The sequence below is a fragment of the Peromyscus maniculatus genome, chromosome 14, assembly GCF_049852395.1.
Source record: "Peromyscus maniculatus bairdii isolate BWxNUB_F1_BW_parent chromosome 14, HU_Pman_BW_mat_3.1, whole genome shotgun sequence".
NCBI classification, from domain to species: Eukaryota; Metazoa; Chordata; class Mammalia; order Rodentia; family Cricetidae; genus Peromyscus; species Peromyscus maniculatus.
Genome location: NC_134865.1, coordinates 19,346,514 through 19,365,444, shown reverse-complemented (window position 1 = coordinate 19,365,444; position 18,931 = coordinate 19,346,514). Strand labels below are relative to the sequence as shown.

The 18,931-nt window shown below is 38.5% G+C and overlaps 2 protein-coding genes across 12 annotated transcripts in view; both read left to right on the top strand.

Annotated features, from left to right (window-relative positions):
- Positions 1-12,274, top strand: part of G2e3 (G2/M-phase specific E3 ubiquitin protein ligase) — a 35,519-nt gene extending 23,245 nt beyond the window's left edge. For 6 of the 10 annotated variants that reach the window (XM_042260641.2, XM_076550702.1, XM_076550703.1 and 3 more), the window contains 7 exons: positions 496-620; positions 726-855; positions 2,284-2,591; positions 5,206-5,387; positions 6,944-7,116; positions 10,993-11,183; positions 11,890-12,274. In XM_042260641.2, coding sequence (XP_042116575.1) covers positions 496-620; positions 726-855; positions 2,284-2,591; positions 5,206-5,387; positions 6,944-7,116; positions 10,993-11,183; positions 11,890-12,182 — 1,402 coding nt within the window. In that variant the 3' untranslated portion in view covers positions 12,183-12,274. Of the gene's footprint in view, positions 1-495; positions 621-725; positions 856-1,287; positions 1,357-2,283; positions 2,592-5,205; positions 5,388-6,943; positions 7,117-10,992; positions 11,184-11,889 lie in introns of all 10 variants that reach the window. The other 4 variants (XM_015994162.3, XM_015994160.3, XM_042260640.2 and 1 more) reach the window with 1 other exon arrangement.
- Positions 12,275-15,390: 3,116 nt separating this feature from the next.
- Scfd1 (sec1 family domain containing 1) overlaps positions 15,391-18,931 on the top strand; it is an 84,926-nt gene continuing 81,385 nt past the window's right edge. For both annotated transcript variants that reach the window (XR_013044303.1, XM_006975262.4), the window contains exon 1: positions 15,391-17,298. Coding sequence is in view for 1 of the 2 variants with exons in the window: in XM_006975262.4 (XP_006975324.1) it covers positions 17,247-17,298 (52 nt within the window). In the remaining variant the exon portion in view is untranslated. The remainder of the gene's footprint in view (positions 17,299-18,931) is intronic.

The window sequence follows — 18,931 nt, the reverse complement described above, 5'->3', positions numbered from 1 at the left end:
CAGCACCTGAAATGTCAGGGCAATGTTTTTTATTGTTTTGGTTTTGGAAATACTGCACACCTTTGTACTGCAAATTGTATATCAGACATAGTGAACGATAGTCTCTCTCTGAATGTAATCTATCTCCAAATGTTAAGGAAAATGTTTTTCTCCTTATGTTTAGAGGAAGAGATTATAAACATTAAACGAAAGAGGGAAAATAAGTCAGATGTGGTATGGCATTCCTAGAATCTCAACACTTGGGAGGATAAGGTAGCAAGATCACTAGCTAATGGCCAGCATGGGCTGCACAGTGACTCCAGGCCAACCTGGAGTGCCTAGCTAGACCCGGCCTAAATCATTCAGTACTTCAGTGGGGGAAATTCGATATTGAAGGTGTAGTCTTTTCCTTCCTTTGGTAGGTTGGTATGGTGTATGACAGGCCTGGACTCTAGGTGGTGATCTGATGCATTGCAGTCACAGAACATGCAGATATACTTTTCTTTATGTCCTCAGCAAATGGGAAGTAAAGCGCTGTCACTGTTGCGGTTCGAGTGGGACCCACTTAGCCTGCTCCTCTCTACAGTCATGTGAACAAAACTGGGAGTGTTTGGACTGTAGAAGAATCAGCTACAATCCAGGTAATAGTTTGTAATTTTGACCAAAGTTGCTATCGTTTAAGTGCATGTTGTTGAAAATGTTTACCTATGTTTCTGTTAAGCTAACCTCGGGATTTAAATATGTAGATTTCCGAAAGGCCTCCAAACACCCATTAGCCAACTCTACTAATGTGACCGTTACTGATTGCCTGTTGGAAGAGTCCTCACCCAAGCTCCCCAGACAGTCACCTGGAGCCCAGCATAAAGAATTACTGAGGTACGTATTTTGGTTTTAGAAAAATAGAAAAAGCACTTTGAAAAAAATTAATGATGTCAAATGCCACACACACTTAGGATATTAGCTGATCATACAGTTGTTGAGAAAGAGTGAGTTTTCAAACTGTAGGACCCAACATGGGATGTATGAAGTCAAGGGAAGGTGGGAGGAAACAGAATAGCTTGGCATGGTCACGTACCAGTAGTCTCAGCTACATAATGAATTTAAGACCAGCCTGGGTTACATGTGAACATGTATGTATCATAAAGAAAAAGAGGAGGGGAGGAGGGAGGAAAGGGGGGGGGAAGAAAGCAAGGTATCAGGCTACATTAATCAATTACAGTATTTTTCTTCTTTTATACTGAGTCATATAAAGTAATTTTAAAGATATAACATCCTGGAAAATATCTTTACAACATTATTCGATTACAGACTAAAGCAAGAGGTTCAATTATCAAGCATACTGTGTCCCTCTATAAAAACGTCCTGTTTAACACAAAGGTTGGTTTCTTGATGTTATAACCATTGTTTACTTTATGTATAGTTAATGTCAGGATCCTTAAGTGAATAATTGCTCCTTACAAATTCAACTAAAAAATTCTTTATAATAATTTGTTACTTTTATATTAGAATTATTCATTGTCTTAAGTTCATATAGTTTGAAAATAATTTTAATATTTAGGTTTCCAAAGATGTTGCATTAGAGAAACTTGGCTGCTTATTTCTGTTTTAGCATCCCGTCATATGCTTGAAGAGCAGCATTGACATTCCCAAGGAGCAAGGAGTCAACTGCTATAATAAAATGTGGCTGCAATGTGTGGGGTAGGACAGTATGGTAAATGATTCATGTACATGAGTACATTAGTTCTACTTACAGATGGAAACCCTGGGGCAGAAAGAAGTTAACTCATGTGCTTCCTGTGGATGCTCATACACAGAGGTTCTGATTGTGCAGATGGGACTCAAGGATTTGCATTTGTAACTAGTTCAGAGATGATGCTGTTAGTCTACACTAAAAGATATTTAAGGGAATGTGAGTTTTGTTGATAATATTAGTTGTATTATCAGTTATAGCTGTGCTGTTGAAAATACATTACTGATACAATTGAGTTGTTTTAGGTATTGGCCGGGAAGTAAGAATTTGAGCTTCATACCCTTGAACTTGAGTCCACTGAATTAGACATTCAAATAATCTTCCGTATTCTTGCAAATGTTTGTAAGTTGGTAGAAGATTAGATTGGGGGAATTTTAAAGTAGATAATCAGGTAAATGTTTTTGATTTTGGTTCCAGTATCATCAAAAGACTATCTTTTTAAGTTAAAAATGGAACATATAAACAAAAAGAACTACTACAGTAATGCTATATAACTATTATTTCACATAAACTACTTTAAAGTAATGTTCTTTATTCAAATTTGTGTTTTCTAGGCAAGGCAACAAATTTAGGAGAGACATTTCAACAATATTGGTAGAGTTAGGAGCCCAAATTAAAAAGAAAGCTAAGAGATTATACATCAACAAAGCCAGTGTGTGGAAGAGTGCCTTAGAGCAGTTCCAAAGCCAGAGGTTTAACCCTTCATGCACCATTGAAGTAGTATATGTTAATGAAAATGAAAAATTTGGAAGAGAGCATCCTGGATCAAAGCAGGAATTTCTGAGTCACTTAATGCAACATCTTGAGACTTCACCTTTGTTTGAAGGGCCCTTGTCAAAGAACTTGACTCTAAATTCTCAAGGTAATTATTATTATACGTACTGAAGATAGCATGTATCACCCAAACTAGATAGTTGGTTCTAATTAAGATCCTTTAGGTATATCTGGAATAAATAATTTGCATTTGTTGATGAATGAGAATTTGATATTTCAAAAAGTTAAGATTTAAGAATATCTGGGGTGGAGAAATGCCTTAGTGGTTAAGAATGCTTCCTGTGCTTACAGAGGACCCAAGTTTGATTCCCAGCACCCACATCAAGCAACTCATAACTACCTGCAACTCCAGCTTCAGGGCATCCAACACCTATTCTCCCCCCCCCCCCCCCCCCCCGGCACCTGTGCTCTTTTGCACACACATAGACAACACATAATTATAAAGTAATTCTTAATATCTGTATTACAGCAGTCTGCTTAATGATTTCACAATTAAATATGTTAGTTTTGGACTTGATTCTTTTGAATATTATTTGACTAGCATCACCAAATAATGGATAATTATTTGGGCTCTTCTTGTTCATTCTTTTTGGTTTTTTGAGACAAGGTTTCTCTGTGTAGCTTTGGCTGTCCTGGACTTTCTCTGTAGAGCAGACTGGTCTCAAATTCAAAGATCAGTCTGCCTCTGCCTCCCAAGTGTAGCGATTAAAGGTGAGCACCACCACACCTAGCCTTTGTTCATTCTTATACTTAAGCATTCTGTGTGAGTGTGAGTGTGTGTGTGTGTGTGTGTGTGTGCGCGTGCGCGTGTGTTTACAACATGGAATTTGTGTTTAGTTTGTTTTTATGACTCATGTGTAAAACTCTTTTTTTTTTTTTTTTTTTTTAATGCAGTAAGGCCTAGCCCAGGGTCTTGGAAATGCAATGCAAATGTAGGGCTGCTGCCCTGGAGTCGACTCTTTTATATGTATTTTGTATACAAGGTTTCCCTCTTTTTTTTTTCCCCCCTTCTTTTCGAGACAGGGTTTTTCTGTGTAGCCCTGGCTGTCCTGGAACTCGCTCTGTAGACCAGGCTGACCTCAAACTCAGAGATCTGCCTGCCTCTGCCCCCAAAGTGCTGGGATTAAAGGTTTTCTTTTAAAAATTTCGTATATGCCTTTCTGCCTTTACTGTTGGTACAGATCTATTTTGGTTGAAGTAAACACTTGAAAACAACAGGTAATTCAGTGTTCTTAGGAGTTTTTCCTATAACAAGGAAATTGAAAAGGAGTAAGAAGATGGATTACATTTGAGTTTCTTTCTTTATCATTGCCTGAAGCATGATGTTTTTTCTATTTATAGTATAAACAGTTTAGTTCTCCCCCCCCTCAAACTCTCCCAAATAATTGGTTATGTTAACTCAGGGTAGTGGTGGCACAGTGGAGGGTGCAGATGTAAGCTATGAAATCTGAACTCAAGTCTGCGTATATCTACCTAGTGGCATTTATTTCCATTACCCTCCCTGGACATAGGTCTTTTTTTTTTTTTTTTTTTTTTTTTTCTCCCCAGCTGTAAACTGTAGCTACAAATAGGATTATTGTTGAAGATATAATATTTTAAATGTTACTTGTTAATAAATTATTTTGAAGAGCTAGTATAAGTAGAAACTAACATTTACATATCTTTCTCATCCATCATCGTTGGTAAAATAATGTGAATAAGTTTTTTTTTTTTTAACTTTTTTTTATTTTTTAAGATTTATTTATTATGTATACAGAAGAGGGTGCCAGATCTCAGTATAGATGGTTGTGAGCCACCATGTGGGTGCTGGGAATTGAACTCAGGACCTCTGGAAGAGCAGCAGGTGCTCTTAACCTCTGAGCCATATCTCCAGCCACATGAATAGGTTTTTGAAAAAAGTACTTAAAGCTGTGAGTGTGTGGTATGGTAGTATACAGTGTTGGGAGTAAATCTCCCTTCTTGTTCTTCTTTGATTCACTATGAGCTATCTGTTCATATGTATGAGCTAATCTGATCAGATCATGAATTTGAACATGAATATGTATACAGATAGTGATTACAACATTATGTCTTACAGCTAAAATGTCACATAACCTGGGTAGCCGGGAGTAAGAGATGCATTATACTGCAGTATATTCTGGTCTCATGCATTCATAGTTTTTAACTAATTCAAGTTTAAGATAATTTTACAGTATTGCAGAACCCAACTATGTGTATATTTATTTAATGGCAGACAAAAATAAGCCAGAGGATTATTTATATTTATTGTGATACAATTCATTATAGTCACTACTTTAAAGATTTTATTTTGTTTTCATGTGAATGAGTACTTTGCTTGCATGTATGTCTGTGCACGACTTTTGTGCCTGGTGCCTTCGAAGGTCAGAAAAGGGTGCCAGGTGCTTGGACCTGGAGTTAGAGTTGATTGTGAGCCACCATGGGTGCTGGGGAAGTAAAGTCATCTTCTCTCCAGCCCCTGGTCATCGGGGTTTTATTTTCCCATAGATTCACATTTTGTTCCATAATAGGATATGTAATCCAGGGAGAAGCTTTTCAGTAGATTTCTAGGATGTCCAGGATGGTAGCTTCTTATGGTTATTTTATCAATGTTTAGATTTTTAAATTAATTTTTAACTCTATATGTCTTCATTGTAAATGATGGTTAATTTAGATACTCAGTTTATTTTTATCTGTATTGACAGCTCTCAAAGAGAACCTTTACTATGAAGCTGGCAAAATGCTTGCCATTTCTTTAGTTCATGGTGGCCCTGCACCCGGCTTCTTCTCTGAAACTTTGTTTAACTGTCTTGCTTATGGACCAGAAAATACTCTTCCAATATTGGATGATGTTTCAGACTTTGATGTGGCACAAATTATAATCAAGGTAAGAAAAATAATCTGTTTATTAAAATATGAATTACATTGCAGCTGCATTTTAATATAAGTGATAGCTCTGGTTTACCCAAAGGGTTCAGAACCAAGTCAGAAACCAATCTAGCTGGGCATGGTTGAACATGTTTATACAAACCTCACCATTTAACAGTTCAAGTCCTGCAGCAGCCAGAAGAAGACATCTGATCCCCTGACTCTGCACCACCTGATTTGTTTGCTGGGGACAGATCACCAGTCCTGAAAGAGCAACATGTGCTCTTTTCTCCTGAGCCATCTCTGCACCTACCCTTTGTAAATTTTTATTTTTACTTATTATATGTGTGTGTTGCATGCCTGTCATAGCACACATTTGGAGGTAAGAAGACAGTGCAGCTTTCAGCAATCAGTTCTCTCCCTCTACTCAGGGACCAATTCAGGGAGGAATTCGGGTCTTCATCCTTGTGTGGCCAAGGATTTTACCTGCTGAGTCATCTTGACAGCACACTAATATGTTTTATAAGACAAAAGCTAATTCCTTCTCCCAGTCCAAAGATTTTCTTTGCTTATTCTCAGAGCCATTTTTATTTATAAGAAAAGGGATCTTTTTCATTCTTTCTTACTGTATTTTCCCAAGTATATCCAAAGTTATCATTATATAAAAGTTGCATATCTGACTTTCATTGTTTTTAATGTGACTATTATATCAAACTCAAATTTGTATTCTAATATATCTACCAATTCTTCCAGTTCATGAAATACTATGTGTACTCAACTGTTTTATCATTGAAGACAGGATACAGAATGAATAAATATCTTAACCTCTGAATTTAAAGTTTTAGAAAAAGCACAGAAGATGAATGTTACTATACTATACTGCCATGGAGTAAGACAGTGGTTAGGTTATATATAAGAAAATACAGATGTTTAAAATCTGTTGTCTTGGCTTGTGGAGTAGGAACTAGCAAATTATAGCCTGTAGGATTTGTTGGATGTGGCATGTGTTCATGCCATAGTGCACATGTGGATGTCAGTAGGCAACCTGTGGGTATTGATTTTTCTCTTTCCATCATGTGATTTCCAGGATGGACAAGGACCTCTAATATATTTCTTGGCATAATTTTATTCTACCCTGTTGTACTGAAGAGTTGAATATAGGGCTGGAGAAATGGTCCAGCAGTTAAGAGTGCAGGCTGTGGCTTGGAGCGGTGCTGGACGCCTTCAGTCCCTGCTCTTGGAAGGCAGAGGCAGGCGGATCTATAACTCATGGTCAGCCTCGTCTGCACAGAGAATTCCACACCAGCCAAAGAACTGCAGTTAGACACTGTCTCAAAAGACACATGAAAAGAGATGGTGCTGCTTTTGGCAGTAGACCCAAATTATTCCCAGCACCCATGGCAGGCAGCACACAACCACTTGAAACTCCAGATCCTATAGGCACCAGCACAAACCCACACACATACACACGTTTTCTAAAAATGAAGTACAAAATATGTATCCGTCTAAATTGTAGCTATCACTCACAATAAATGGGTAAACTGAGCCCAACGTGTTTCTTCTCTTGTGTTACAGATAAATACCGCAGCCAATTTGAACAGTTTGAACTCAGTAATAAACGAATGCTATAGCTACCTAGAAGTTATTGGATGTTTAAGACTTATAACAACATTGAGTGATAAATATATGTTGGTAAAAGACATCCTTTTCTACCATGTAATTAAGAGAGTCCAAGCACCCTTTGAGAGGTGAGCCATTTGTTTCTATGTTCAAGAGTATCTCAAATTACATTTAAAGTGGTTATTTGGTAATAAATACAAATGTTTAGTTCTCGAGACTGTTAATGCGATTTAAAATAATACTTTAAAGCTTAACCTCCCACCAGAAGTCCTGTTTTAATTCTGTCTAGAATTACATGAATGTGTTTTTCAAGGAGAAAATAATCAGCACTTCATTTAGTTAGGATATTTCTAATGTGAACTCCCTTAAAAGCTGTAACCACTTGACTGCGATCTCTACTCGTGCATGTAACCACTATTGAGTGAGTGCTGGGAAAGTAGGTGCTGACCACTCTGGTTTAAAATGCTCATCTCATTCTTGCTCTTCCTACCGGGGGATAATTGTGTGTGTGTGTGTGTGTGTGTGTGCGCGCGCGCGTGTGCGCGTGTGCGCGCATATATGGGTGTTTTCCCTGCATGTATGTCAGAAGCCAGAAAAGGGCTTGGAGTTACAGACAGTTGTAGTCTGCTGCCCTGTGTGTGCTGGGAATTAAACCGGGGTCCTCTAGAAGAGCCATCTCTCTAGTCCACTCTTCCAAGCATTATTCTTGAAACCCTTTGTTCCAATAAGACTTTAAAAAGTTGGAGACTTCTCCTCAAGCTCTTCCCCACCTCCTCCTTTTTTCAGACAGGGTCTCGACGCAGTCCTGGATGCTCTGGAATTTACTCTGTAGCCTAGGCTGGCCTCTACCTCAGATCCTCCTGCCTCTGCTGGAATTATTTGTGTGCTTGCACACCTGGCCAAATTTCCTTTTTTTTTTTTTTTCTTTAATTTATTCTTCTCTCAGTAATCCTGACGGCAGTTTCCCGTCCCCTCTGTCTCCTCTCTTCCCTGTCCCTCGCCACCATCTCCCCTCTCCCCCAGATCTACTCCTCCTCTCCCTTCAGTAAAGATCAGGCCTCCCAGAGATCTCACCAAACGTGGTATAACAAGTTACAAAAGACTGAGTATACATCCCCTATCCAGGCTGGACAAGACAACTCAGTCGGAGGAGAAGGGTCCCTAGAGCAGGCAAGAGTCAGAGACAGCCCCTGCCCCCACCGGCACTGTAACATACATGGAGAGGACCTAGCTCGGGCATATTCAGTCTCTGTGAGCCCTCGTTAGTTGATTTTGTGGGTTTTCTAGTGGTGTCCTTGACCCCCTCTGGCTCCTACAATCCTTCCTCTCTCTCACAGGATTCCCTGAGCTCTGCCTAACGTTTGGCTGTGGGTCTCTGCATCCTATAAGTTGCTGGATGAAGCCTCTGATAATTTATGCTAGACTCTGGTCTCTGAGTGTGGTAGAATATCATTAGGAATCATACCACTGTCTTTTCTTCCAGTTGTGTTGGTTCTATCCTAGGTCTCCGGGTTATTTGACCTTTGGTTTCTGGCCCTCTGGGCAGTGTCAGGCATTGGCTCCTAATCCTGGTGTGGGTCTCAGTCTGGACCAGTCATTGGGTGGCCACTCCTACAAGTTCTGCACCACCTTTACCCCTGCACACCTTGCAAGCAGGACATATGGCAGGACAAAGGTTATGTGGCTGCATCGGTGTCCCAATCCCTCCACTGGGAGCTTTGCCCGGTTACGGAAGATGGCCAGTTCAGGCTCTGTGTCCTCCATTGCTAGGAGTCTTCTCTAGAGTCACCCTTGTAAATTCCAGGAAGTTTCCATTGCACTAGGTTTCTACCTCACTTCTAAAACACCTGCCCCCAGTTCCAGGTGTCTCTCACAGTATTCTCACTCTCCAACCACCCCTGCCCCCTTGTCCCCCATCCTGATCCCTCCTGTTTCCATCTCCACCTAACCCTTAAAAAAGTAATTATGTGGATGTTCCTGAGTGTATGTGTGAACACCATTTGTGTACAAGAGCCCACAGAGGTCAGAAGAAGGTGTCAGATCCCCTGGAATGGGAGTTACAAATGATTGTAAGCCACCGTGTGAGTACTGGGAACCAAACTCAGATCTTTTGCAAGAACTGTATATGGGTGTGGCTGTGGTAGGTGGTGTGGTAGTGTGTGTGTGTGTGTGTGTGTGTGTGTGTGTGTGTGTGTGTTTTCTCATGTGTGCTTGTGCGCATGCACATGGTTGTGTGTTTGTTTACCTAGGTGTGTACCTGTATGTAGATGCCAAAGGACAACTTCACCTCTTTTTTTGAGAAAGGGAGTCTCTCAGGCCTGGAACTCCTTCCCAGGGATCCACCTACCTCCATCTTTTTAAGAATGGGCTAACAAGAGTGCACCACAACATCTAGCTTTTTCATTTGGACTCTGGGTTAAGCATGAGGCCTGCTTACAAGGAAACACTTTGCTGACTGAGCTCGCTCCCCAGCCCTTGAATGGCGCAAACCAATAGATAGTTGTCACCATAAATCTTAAGGACAGAAGTCAAAAATTCAAGTATGATAGAGCTTCAGCTTTTCTGAGATGTTGAGGGAAAAATTCTTTCTGAGGCATCAAAGGGTTTATGATTCTGTAACTTTGATCTCTGACTCATTGCCATTGCATATTTAGTGTGTCTTTTCTTAGTGTCATTGGATTAGGGCCAGTAATAACAATCTTAAACTGGATTATCTCATCTCAAAATCCTTACCCTTAATTCTGTCTATGAGGCTGGTTTTGTTTTGTTGTTGTTGTTGTTGTTTGGTTTGTTTTCATTTTCGTTTTTGTTTTTTCAAATAAAAGTACTAGGGAACATAAATAGTATAGGGAGACCAGTATGTAATTTACTTCTGAACCAGTCAGGTTTTACTCTGGCCCGTTGCTATGCCAACAGTAGGTAAAATGAACTGGGAAGGTTTACTCATTTGTCACATAGACCAGTTATAAGTGTTTTATAATAAGGTTGTGGTCATGGTATGCTGAGAAATTTACAAAGGATTTCAGAATAGGAAACATAGGACTTGATAGCTAAGAAGAAAGGAGACTTAAGGTTGATCTCAAAATTTAGCCATGCTGCGTTGAAATAGTGGGACCAGTTATAATTATTTGTGGCTCACTCACATTTTGATATTATTGTCATTTGATTTCTTTGAGGCTTCTCAAAGCCTTTACCTCCCAGTACTGTTAAACTGTCAGTGGCGTTTCAGTGTCAGTGGCTATAAACATAAATTTAGAAGACAGTTTGACAACATGACTGGTTAGCAAAGTAAAAGTAGCTCCTCCTAGGGCTATGGCACGGAGTTTTGATCAGTTTTACAGTAGCAGTCATCCTTTCTGCAGAGCAAGTCTTAAATCCAAACAAAGTGATTGGTTACCCCCAAAATAGCCTTGCCACTATGGTACCAGTGAACACATCCTGCCTGGTAGGTTAATATTGTGGTATGCATGGCCTAATCCTGGCTGAGACCATTGATGGTTTCTCCCTCAGCACCCTGCACAGCACCTTTGGCACTGTGAAAACTAGTCAGTAGGGAGGGGAGCATGTTGCCTGTTGGGCTAGAGATTGTGATTTCCCTGTTTCTAAGAGGCAGTGTTCATGGTGCCTCTGTCAGTAATGTTTTACCATGTAGTTGGGTTGGCAACCAAGAGCAATGGCCAGAGTCACCATTTTGCAGACCTCTAAGTCATTCTACTTCTAGGGAATTATTCCTAGGCTTTCCACTTAACAACTCTATTGTATTGTCAAGCCATGCAAGGTAGTATTTATCACTTTGAATAAAATAGTTTCAAAACTAGTGATGTAAAATAATCATTAATACATTTCTTTTTGTTTTAAAAGTACATCCTAGTATTTTATCTCATATCTAAATGCATGTAATAGTTTTTGTTGGACTATTTTTTCAATCAGCTATTTATAAAATGCCAGATAAATTTCCTATAAAATATACGTCTGTATATTGACTCATTATTTCTCTTCTCAAGTTTTAAGCAGGGTCTGAAAACGCTTGGTGTTTTAGAGAAAATTCAAACTTACCCAGAAGTATTTTATAACATCCTTTGTCATAAACCTGAGAATCTTTCTGCAAAAATCCTTAGTGATCTTTTCACAGTCCAGGGATTACCAGATGTACAAACTTTGAGATTTTGGAACAGTTACTTACAGGCTATAGAAGGTATGTGGATTCTTTTCAGTATATTTACTGGGGTTTTGCTTTTGCCAATAAGAAAACTTAAATCTATTGTTTGTATTTACAAAGGAAACATGTTACCCAGCATACTTATATCATAAATACTTGTGTGTCTGTGTGTGTGTCTGTGTGTGTGTCTGTTTAAGAAGGAAAGCAGCCTTAAATATGGATGTTAGTACTAGCAAAGAGCAGTTGTAAAGCTGATTTCTACTTCATCCTTTTCAATTTAAAATAAACTGATTATTCTGTATCTACTTTATTCACTACTTCATTAGTATTTGTTAATAAATATTAATTACATGTTCCATTTTTTAAAAAGAGAAACTTTTAACTTTCATGTTGAAATTTTCTTGAAATTTTTGGTTTTTTACCATGTACTGTTTTCTTCAGCATTTGTTAGGCTATCATATTAATTAATGATTACATAAAAGAAAGATATAATAAATAGGTAACCTGGTTTTTTTGTTTTTTTTGTTTTTGTTGTTTTTTGTCATACATTAAGATTCGCTTATTGAATGTACCGCTTACGATACATTGTGATGTAGTTTGCCTTACATGAATGGTAGAATCCATTCCTGCCATTGTTTTCAGTCTAGTTGGAAAGAGTCTATGCTGACAATATGTTTTGTAGATTTTTCTGTTGTCTCTAATTGCTAAGTACTTTTAGTAATTGTCTCTAATTACTTTTCAGATGGTAAATCGGCAACAACAATGGAAGACATTCTTATTTTTGCAACTGGATGTAGTTCCATCCCACCTGCTGGATTTAAACCCTCTCCTTCAATTGAATGTCTACATATCGATTTTCCTGTTGGAAACAAATGTAACAACTGTTTAGCTCTACCAATCACCAACACATATAAAGAGTTTCAGGAAAATATGGATTTTGCCATAAAAGACGCTCTAAGACTAGAAAAGGAAGAAGAGTCTCGCTCACTCCCTTGGACATTAAAGGATACTTCTAATGAAGAAATGCTTCTTTAAAGGCTGCTATTAATAACTGTATCTATCAATCATCACTTTTGAACATTCTGGCCAGCTTATTGGCTCAATAAAATTTATGTCTCTCTTCTAAAGGGATGTTTTGGCTTCTGAACCACGGAGGGTTTGGTCAAGACATTCTGGTGGTATTTGGTGATAGCTTTCTGTTACTGTGCTTTCTTTATGACGTCAGTGTAAATATTCTTCCAATGGTTGTGCGAACTGTTCAGCTGTACAGGTGTTCCGCTATGTCAGCATGATATAAGAAACCCTGGGTCCTCGCTTTTCAAGTTAGATTCACTGGTGTAGAATGAACGACACAGCTTTTGCGGTTTTCCATTTTTTTGTTTGTTTGTCTCTTTTTTGTTATTTGTTTTTCTCTACATAGCCCTGGTTGTCCTGCTACTGGCTATGTGGACAAGGCTGTCCAATTTCTATATTTTAAAGCATTAAATAGAAAAGTTGGAAAGTCATCTCATAAATCAGAGATATGGACATGCTTTTCTATGATTTAAATGTTTTTGTAATTAAGTGACCAATCCAACAATTAAGTACCGACTAGTTGGAAATCCTGTATAAAAAGCAGAGCTATACAAATAACTCTGGAATTTATGGGTACTGCTGATATGTTTGCAGGTGTACTTTTAAATGCCTTAGAAAGTACATCTTGTTCAATGCCTTGTATAGTCAGTGTGTCTCACATGTCTGAACAATGTCTGACTGTCGTGGTTTGGCTACATTACAGCTATTTATTATCAAGATTGTTGTACGATTGGTAAGATCTTACCATAGCATTCTATATTTACTTTCTTTGCTTTCAAAAGTTACATTGTATAAGCAATAAATAAATAATTTAAAACTACAAATAGTTAAAAAAAAAGAAACAAAAACAAACTCTAATTTTGCCCATAGATATGTGTAATGTATTTTGTATATTCTTTATAAACTATTTATTTTTCGATTTTTATTGTTTTTGTGATAGGGTGTGTCTGTTCTAAATCTGCAGTCCTCCAGCCTTAGTCACTTAGATGCTGGGGTTGTGATGTACACCAATGTTCTCAGCAATGGTTATTCTTTTGACTAGATGAATAATACAGAAGGAACAGGGAATCGCGTACTTAAGGCAGCGCAAGATATACATAGTCTCTCGCAGGGCCTCATGGCACACACCTGCAACCCATGCTCTTGGGAGGCTAAGTCAGGAGGATCGGGAGTGACAGAACAATTTTAAGGCCACTGTGGGCTACAAGAGACCCTGCCTTGACAGATAAGTGGAGGAGCCACTCACAGTAACGTCTTCATATGTGGCCTTACAAATCTAGTGCCCTAATCTATTATAAAATATAAGGAAGACGAAGCCCCAAGTTTCACTTTAAAGTATCATGGGAGTTTAAGGGGGGAAAAAAAACAGAGCCGATTTGATATTGGTAATGTGCTTCTTAATGCCAAAGGAAAAAACTCAAATGTAATCATAGTATCATTTTGTTTGTTACCTCAGAACCTAATAAAGTTCCTTTTTTTTTTTTTTCAAACTTGAGCATACAGCATTAAGGCATTCCTTTATCTTATATTACATTTTGCTGGATTTTCAAAAGTAATTAAATGATCCATCTTCGAATACTTTAAACCTCAAACTCAGCAGGCAGGTTTAATTTCAAGTATGTTGATAAATGGGATCTTTACATCTTAACCTAGTTAGTTCTCACGTTTTAAAAGCTGTTGTGTTAGAATGTGGAGCTTTGGGCTGCCTACAAGTTGTATTTCGCTGTTACTGCACTTACTGTATCTGTAACCATGGCCTTAGTGGTAAGATGGTATCAGTAATAACATATTTACTTCTTAAAGTGAAACAATCAGATTGTAAAAGGTATTCTGGTTTGAAGGTTTTGTTAGCATGGACGTGGGTTAATCTTTACAATCGAGGCTTATCAGTGAAACTGCAACATTACTGTGTCATTTTTCTCCTGCTCTGTTTTATAGCATAATTCTTACATTCAATCTTAAGTACTTAGTTTCAGTATTATGAAGGAACAATTTTGTGTTTGGTTAAGTAAAAAGCCTGCACTAGCATGGTCTCTGTTGTCCCCCTAATTATACTGGAAGCTTTTGTTACCTGTACATTCAACATTAAAATGCAAAGGTAAGTTTGCCTTAGCATCCAGTCACACTGCAGTGGTAAGAACTAGAGTCTGTTGATAAACACAGTTACTGTCTCATCATTGTTATAAGGTAGTGGTTATGCTTCAGATAATGCAGTGTCAAGCATGAGAACACAATTAATGATGCATTACTTGAATGTATATTATCTGTACCTTAAGAACATTTGCAGCCCTTGAGACCCAATTTTCAATTCTGATTTTGACCATTTTCAAATATCCAAATTAGTCTGATACCTACTGCACATCAGATACTGTTCTCAGAAACAGTTTATAATTCAGTCTCTTTAAAATATAATTAAAACTCATAGTGCGGAGGGTATATAGCCCAGTGATAGAGTGGTTTGCCTAGCTAGCATGTGTATGACCTTGGGTTTCATCCACAGTGTCACCAAAAATTTAAGAAAAAGGCATGAAAACTTATAATAAAGTTTCTAAATGTTTTTATGCCACCAGATGTCAAGTGTTCATAGAAATTAAACTTACTGGAATCTTTCTTAGGGGTTACTATTGTTCTAATGAAACACCATGACCAAAAGCAACTTGGGGAAGAAAGGGTTTATTTTGCTTACACTTCCCTATCACTGTCATTGAGGGAAGTCAAGGCAGGAACCTTTAGGCAGGAGTTGATGCAGAAGCCATGAATGATTGCTTAAGGCTTACTGGCCTGCTGTCCATGGCTTTCTCACTTGCTTTCTTACAGAACCTAAGACCAACAGCCCAGGGGTGGCACCCACAATGAGCTGTCCCTCCCCTATCAATCACTAGCTAAGAAAACACCCTTCAGGCTTGCCCACTGCCTGGTCTTATGGAGACATTTTTTTCAATTGAGGATTCTTTCCCTTCCATGTCTCTACATAGATTGTGTCAAGAATGTAATAAGGACATGATTCTGTTTTGATGCAGATATTTCTCATTTTTTCCCTATTAGCATATAGTTGTACAAAACAATGTATCATGACATACATGAATGTCATGAACTTTGGTCACATTCCTCCTCTTATTATGTCATACTTAGCCCGTGCTCACTCCCACTAGTCTCAACCAAATACTCCACTTAAAAAGTTAGTAATCTGCCGGGCGGTGGTGGCGCACGCCTTTAATCCCAGCACTCGGGAGGCAGAGCCAGGTGGATCTCTGTGAGTTCGAGGCCAGCCTGGACTACCAAGTGAGTCCCAGGAAAGGCGCAAAGCTACACAGAGAAACCCTGTCTCGAAAAACCAAAAAAAAAAAAAAAAAAAAAAAAAAAAGTTAGTAATCTTATTAAAGTGGGTAAGATCCAGATCCTTTATTATTCGTGTTTGAGAGATCGTGGAACCCTTAAGAAGTGAATTGTTCTGGGCTACTATGCTGTGATAAAACTATCCCCCAATGTGGTTTAATTAAGCCAAAAAATCTGGAGTCAGATATACACAACTACAGTAAATTAACATTCTGAAGCCATGATTTTTATTCTGATTATAATAATACAAGGTAAGTATAATAAGGTCAAGAGAAAATATTGGTATTTGCTTTGCAAGGATTGTTTTATATAGTTATTCTTCTGTGGGGTGTATTTTTCTTTATGTTTATTCCCCACACTATACACTATTCAACAGAAACACATTGTATAAATGTTTGCATTGTCTTAGTATTTTACCTTAATGTGCCTTACAGTTTTGGAAGGAGTTTATGGTCTAACTTAAATGGTTAAATGGCAAATTTGTACTGAAAAGTGGGAATGCTCAGGTGACTAAAATTGAACTTACTGCAAGGTGGAAATGCCATTAGGCTTCATAGTTCGTGGATACTAGAATCCAGAATATTTTCCGTAAGGCAGAAACTGTTAATTAATTTCCACTACAAACCTAGGTTGTTGAAGCTTCCTTTAAAATATTAGTAATAGCACTGAAGAAAACCTCAATAAACATTCTATTTGATTTCTTAATGCATGTGTCAGCTATAAAATAAAAGCTTTAATTCTTGCAGAATCCAAATCCTGATTCTAGGCTAAGGTATTTCCTGGTGGTTTAAAAAACAAGATAACCTGTTAACATTTTATAAAGATAAACATTTTTTATCTGTCAAATAGAGCCCATGTTTTTATTGTAAAATGTAATCTTGCCTTTAAAAAATAGAAAAAATAATTTTGTTATTTCGAAAGCCAACTTTTTGAAGGTATTATTTTTATCTCAGAATCCGACTGCTTCAGAATTAACACTTTAATGAAATGTCTTCAGTGAATTCACTGAATGGTAATAAGTTGTCACTGTATTTATTTTTGACATTAATAAAATCTATCATACAAACGGTCGATAAGGGATTTGTTTCATAATTACAGAGTTTAAAATGTACCAAAGCAGGCTGTGATCATCCAGATTCTTTTCAGAATAATGTTCGTGGTGGTTCTGAATTCGCACTGCTGAAAGGAAGAAATGCGGCCCTTTGGCTCCTCCGTGATTTTTTACCCTAGCTGACCAAAAACCATAAAGCTGGGTCATTTTGCTTTTGAAATGAGACAGAAATCTGCCGCGTTTGTAAGTAAACGTTTTCAGAGAAAATAGGGAAAGGGCATTTCTGCTGTGAAGGGAACCACGGCATTGCAGTTTCCAGCGTTTCCTATAGTCTTGTAATTTTTACGACGTTTTAAACCCCGTGAAAAGCGCGGTACGGACCTGAGGGCTGGACCCGCATCACAAGTCTCCGCCCAGAGAAGCAACTCAGGAGCAGCAAACCTCGGAAGGCTCGGCTGGATTGGTCGGAAGCGCTGCGGGGACATCCGGAAACACGGACCTCTGGGACGACGGGCGAGCGCTGGGACGCAGGGGGCGGGGCGGCTCCCTCCAGGCCCGCCCCCTCTGACGCCGCTTCCTTCCGGGGCGGGAGGGTGAGCCACGTCATCTTCGGGCACCCAGTGCCAGCCGGGCAGTGGATGGTGGGAAGCAAGATGGCGGCAAGTGCCAGCATCCGGGAGAGGCAAACAGGTATTCGTTATTCCTTGTCTGCAGTTCGCGCCGGAGCAGAGCAGCGATTTGCCCGCTGTCTGTCGCCTGCGCTGGTGGTGCGCGCAGCTCGGAGTGGAGCTTCTTTAGCTGCGGCCCTTTGAAGTTGTAGGGAAGGAAAGACTGGCTTTACAGCCTTTGCCTGGGGTACAAGAGAAGGAGCCTCAGTAGGCTGGTTGCTGCACTGCTCCGTTTCTTTTGGTGAAACTACTGAGCTTCAGGAGGCCATCCCAGCTAGGACTGGCAGCTGGTATTTTCTTTCTTATATTGCCATTTAACAAGGACTGTAGATTCGTGTTTCTCCCTATTTTCAGTCTCCCAGGCTAGTTTGGTTTTCACTTTCAGTTCTAAGGATTTTCAGAACTGTTTCCAACATTTGCGCCGTAATTACAGAACCTAAGTATTCTTCTCAGAGCTCCTTACTTTATGCCATCTTCTTTGGACCAGTCTTGGGAGAACCTGAAGAAAAATGCCAGGTGATAATGACTTCCTCCTGCAGCTTGCTGGAAGGGACTGGAGAATGTCAAATTAGCAGCGTCCCATTTCAATTGTTCGACAGATTGGTAATATTAAAGTGGTATAATAGTTGTATCTTAAGTAGAGCATATTTGTACAACTTCCATTTATTCAGAAAATATGAAGATACATATTACTTCCCTTTTCTTTTTATTATGAGATACTCCTGATTTTCCTTATTTTCTCTCAACAACTCTAGTAACTTGGTAATTGCATATTGGCCTCAAAATAATGATATATACATAACTATATATAATATATATATATATATATATATATATGTGATTGATATATACTACTTGTTGAGAAACTATTCCAAAGAGAATAGAAATATGCTGTGAGCCATCAAGAATGTTTACACTTTAATTCTCCTGAGATTTTGCTCATTTGTATGAAAAATAATTGGTTACAATCAATACAACATACCAGAAGAATTTGGACTGTACCTGGTTCCCTTGTCTTTAAAAAAAAAAAAAAAGAATTTGATAGATTTGAATGTAGCATACTGAACAGAAAGCGTAGTGAAATGTACTTTACATTTCTCAGTAGATAATTCAGTAAAACCTGTGAGACACAGTAAAGCATAACTTAAATGTTTTCGAAAGTCCAAATATGAATTCAGGAATGCTTGATAATTCATTTTATTTGCAAACAAATAAAAGCCCAGTTTTTCGTAACAGTTTGGGTCCAATAGCTTAATAAAACCAATGAATTAGATCTTCCTACCCATGAGCAAAACCGTTGTGGTGAAAGGGAGCCTTTTAGAAGTTGAATTTATATAATAGTACATTTTTAATATGCAAACATTGTAAAACATTAAAATCTAATATCATATTTTGTCTTGTAGAAGAAATTCTAAACGGTCTTATTAAATAAGAAACACAGAGCAAATACCGAGTTAAAAGCCCAAGAGATCAGAGCCTTTAGCTTACCACTTGCTGCCGTCCTTCCCTTGAGAGAGACCTTCTCCTGTGTGACCCGTCTTTTTATTGCCTTTCTGTTCTACCTTCTCATTGGCTTTAAAGCCAACCACATGACTTCCTCATTACTGCCTGTCTATATAGACCTCCAGGTCTCTATGGTTGGTACTTGGATTAAA